Raw genomic sequence first — 4,197 nt, 5'->3', positions numbered from 1 at the left:
AATAGTATGTTTTAAGTTTTCCCTACACTGTAAAATAGTCCTTTCAGATATGTATATATTTTCTGCTTTTTTGAGACAAAGTCTCTCTGTGTTATCCAGGCTGGAGAGCAGTGGCATGAACATGACCCACTACAGCCTCAACCTCCTGGGCTCTAGTGATCCTCCTGTCTCAGCCACTTATACAGCTGGGACCACAGGAGTATGCCACCATGCCCAGCTAACTATTTTACCTTTAGAGACAAGGACTCACTTTGTTGTGCAAGATGGTTTCGAACTCCTGGGCCCAAGGTATCCTCTTGCCTCCCAAATGTTGGGATTACAGGCGTGAGCCACCACATCTCACCCCTTTCAGATGCCTTAATCTTGGTAAATCCCTTCGGTTACTAATCTGTGATGAACTAATTTCTTTTCTTTGTATAGATCAACAGTTGAGGAGCTAAAGCCCAGGACAATGGTGTGCATTCCTTGTATTGTCATTCCAGTTCTGCTCTGGATCTACAAAAAATTCCTGGAGCCATACATATACCCTCTGATTTCCCCCTTTATTGCTCGTATATGGCCTAAAAAAGCGAAACAAGAAACCAATGATACAAACAAAGGCAAAGTAGACTGTAAGGTAAGAACATTCACATGCCTTCAGTAAGAGCAGTGAAAGGGGTGGTACGTGGGTGAAACACTTAGATTTTGGAAAGACGGGTTTTAGAACCAGAAGCTTCAATAATTTGTCCAGCATTTGGCTTAAATTAAGGTTTTAAAGTAAGCCTCTGATTTCTTCTGTTCCTATAATGCATTTGCCTTTTGGCCAAAATGATAACCAGTATTTCCTGACTGATAAGTGTAATGGTAAATAGCTAATGGATGAGAAGAGATACACTAATACAAACCAGTTTCACTGATTGATAACTTTGGTAAGAGATGTAATTACAAGGATCATAGAGATTTTTTTTTTTAACAAAATTTTTTTTTAATGAGTAGACAACTCTGTTATCTTTAGAATTGGTGCTTTTTTTAGATTAAGCTTTGTGCTCAGCTGCACTAATTTAGCCATCCTGCCCATTTCTGGAAGCAAAATGTTTCACTCTGGAGCTTGTTGCCTTTTTTGTTTGTTTTTTGGAGACAGAATTTCACTCTTGTCACTAAGGCTGGAGTGCAGTGGCACAGTCTCGGCTTACCACAACCTCCATCTACCTGGTTCAAGCAATTTTCCCGCCTCGACCTCCTGAGTAGCTGGGATTACAGGCATGCACTACCACATCTGGCTAATTTTATATTTTTAGTAGAGGCAGAGTTTCTCCATGTTGGTCAGGCTGGTCTCGAACTCCTGACCTCAGGTGATCCACCCGCCCAGCCTCCCAGCACTTTGGGAGTATGTCTCTTAATGAATATCTTTTTGTTACAATAATTTCTAAATTTTTTTTCATTTAGGGTGCAGACATAAATGGATTACCAACAAAAGGACCAACAGAGATCTCTGATAAAAAGAAAGACTAAAGCAATTTCCTAAAGGACCACATCACGTAAAAAATGGACCTGATGATATGAAGCATCTTCCTTGTAACTGTCTTTGACCTTTTTATCTGACACCAGACTTCAGGATAGAAGTCTAGACACTTACCGGATACTAATAAGGAAATACATAATATCTGTATTTAAAATGTAGCTAGTTATATTTAATGACCTTATTCTTAAGTTCCTTTTTCATTAATGTAGCTTTCATTTCTGTTGCTGTTGTTTTAATAATATGATGAAATAGAAAGTTTGTGCCAGTAGACACTATGTTACTAAATCAGCACTTTAAAATCTTTGGTTCTCTATCATTCATTCATATGAATTTGACTGCTGTTTGCTGTAATTTGTTTGGGCTCTTCTAATTTGAGTGGAGTACAGTTTTATTATGAAACTGTGCAGTGAAACTGTGCAGGGAAATGAAGGTAGAATTTTGGGAGGTAGTAATGTTGTGAAACATAAAGATATAATAATTACTGTCCAACACAGTAGAGCAGCTTGTCCATAAATGTAGTAATTACTATTTATTGCTCTGAGGAAGATTAAAAAAAAAAAGATAGGGAAAAGGGGGAAACTTCTTTGAAAAATGAAACATCTTTTACAGATATATCTAATGTAATTATAAGATGTTAATCCTTACCACATTTCTTCTGTTCCTACAAATGTATTAAACATTCAGTTTAACTGGTAGTTCTTTTTCAAGTCTATTTAAATATTCAAAAGGGAAATTTTCATCACATCAGCAGAATTCTGATGTTGTGATGGCATCTGTATAGTGGTGGGACAGCAGTTACTATTATTGCATAACAAGACACTCCAAATTTAGTGGTTTTCAGCAACACTCACTCAACTGGGCAGTTCTTTGCTGTTCTGGGCCCGGGTCTGGACCTAGGCCACTATATGACTTTTAGCTTGGGATTTTAATATTCAGCATAGGGACCTATAAATATTCAAAAATGATGAGATGCATTCTTATGTATTTTTTTATTCCCTCTGAAGTTGGGAAAGATTAAAGGGGACTCTTGCACCAATGAAGTCCTGGTCCTAATTCAGGCTCTATTAAGTTATACGTCTGGTCAAGTCACTGATTTACTTGGACTTCATTTGATATAAATCAGAAGGTCTCAGCTTTTCTGTCCAAAGCTACCTGAGGGAGAAGATAAATTCTCATTAGCAAATAAATTGTATTTTAAGATATAAATACTGTTATAAAAATAACATATTCATAGTAAAACAATGCAAGAGCACACTAACTGAAAAGCAAATGTTCTTTCTGAACTCTGGTTCCCTAATTCCAGCTCCAAAGATTTAACCAATTTTTTTGTTGTTTGTTTGATCTTGTTAGACAGCAAGTCTTGGTAACAGTGCTGCTCCTTGTGGAGCAAGGCTAGCTCATAGGCAGTGCGCCCAGAGTCTGCCCCAGTTGGGTTTGTGTGTAACCTTCTAGCAACTTTTTGAAAATTAATTTGTTCTTAAGCACACACATCTTTTTTGTTTTTACTTTTCTTTTTTTTTGAGACAGGGTCTCACTCTGTCACTCAAGCTGGAGTGCAGCAGTGTGATCATGGCTCCCTACAGTCCTGACCTCTAGTCCTGATCCTCTCACTTTAGCCTTCCAAGTAGCTGGGACTGCAGGTGGATGCCACCATCCCTAGCTAATGTGTTTGTATTTTTTTGTAGAGACAGTTTTGCCATGTCACCTGGGCTGGTCTCAAACTCCTGGGATCAAGTGATCCTCCACTTTGACCTCCAAAAGTGCTGGGATTCTAGACGTGAGCCACTGCACCTGGCGTACACATTATCTTTTAAAAATTAAATAACATGGCCAGGCGCAGTTGCTCATGCCTGTAATCCCAGCACTTTGGGATGCTAAGGCGGGTGGATCATGAGGTCAGGAGATCAAGACCATCTGGCTAACATGCTGAAACCCCATCTCTAATAAAAATACAAAAAAATTAGCTGGGCATGGTGGCACATGCCTGTAATCCCAGCTACTCAGGAGGCTAAGGCAGGAGAATCACTTGAGCCCAGGAGGCAGAGATTGCAGTGAGCCAAGATTGTGGCACTGCACTCCAGCTTGGGTGACAGGGCAAGACTCTGTCTGAAAAACAAAACAAAAAACTCCTGGACACTTACACCCTCCCAAGCCTAAACTAGGAAGAAGACGAAACCCTGAATAGACCAATAACAAGGGCTGAAGTTGAGGCAGCAATTAATAGCTTACCAACCAAAGGAAGCCCAGGTCCAGATGGGTTCACAGCCGAATTCTACAAGACATACAAAGAGGAGCTGGTACCATTCCTTCTGAAACTATTCCAAACAATCCAAAAAGAGGGAACCCTTCCCAAATCATTTTATGAGACCAACATCATCCTGATACCAAAACCCAACAGAGACTCAACAATAAAAGAAAACTTCAGGCTGATATCCATGATGAACATAGATGCAAAAATCTTCAATAAAATACTGGCAAGCCAATTGCAACAGCACATCAAAAAGCTTACCCATCACAATCAAGTAGGCTTCATCCCAGGGATGCAAGGCTGGTTCAACATACGCAAGTCTTTAAATGTAATCCACCACATAAACAGAACCAAAGACACAAACCACATGGTTATCTCAATAGATGCAGAGAAGGCCTTCGACAAAATTCAAAAGCGCTTTATGCTAAAAACTCTCAATAAACTAGGT

General features: G+C 39.3%; 1 protein-coding gene across 3 annotated transcripts in view; it reads left to right on the top strand.

The window, feature by feature from the left end:
- The window catches only part of CUNH18orf32 (chromosome unknown C18orf32 homolog), a 6,883-nt gene extending 4,693 nt beyond the window's left edge, over nt 1-2,190 (top strand). For all 3 annotated transcript variants that reach the window (XM_032259428.1, XM_032259427.1, XM_032259429.1), the window contains exons 2-3: nt 421-616; nt 1,426-2,190. In XM_032259428.1, coding sequence (XP_032115319.1) covers nt 452-616; nt 1,426-1,491 — 231 coding nt within the window. In that variant the 5' untranslated portion in view covers nt 421-451 and the 3' untranslated portion in view covers nt 1,492-2,190. The remainder of the gene's footprint in view (nt 1-420; nt 617-1,425) is intronic.
- The last annotated feature ends 2,007 nt before the right edge of the window (nt 2,191-4,197 follow it).

The sequence above is a fragment of the Sapajus apella genome, unplaced genomic scaffold, assembly GCF_009761245.1.
Source record: "Sapajus apella isolate SASKATOON/1434 unplaced genomic scaffold, GSC_monkey_1.0 scaffold109, whole genome shotgun sequence".
Taxonomy (NCBI): Eukaryota; Metazoa; Chordata; class Mammalia; order Primates; family Cebidae; genus Sapajus; species Sapajus apella.
This window is presented reverse-complemented; position numbering and strand designations above follow the sequence as displayed.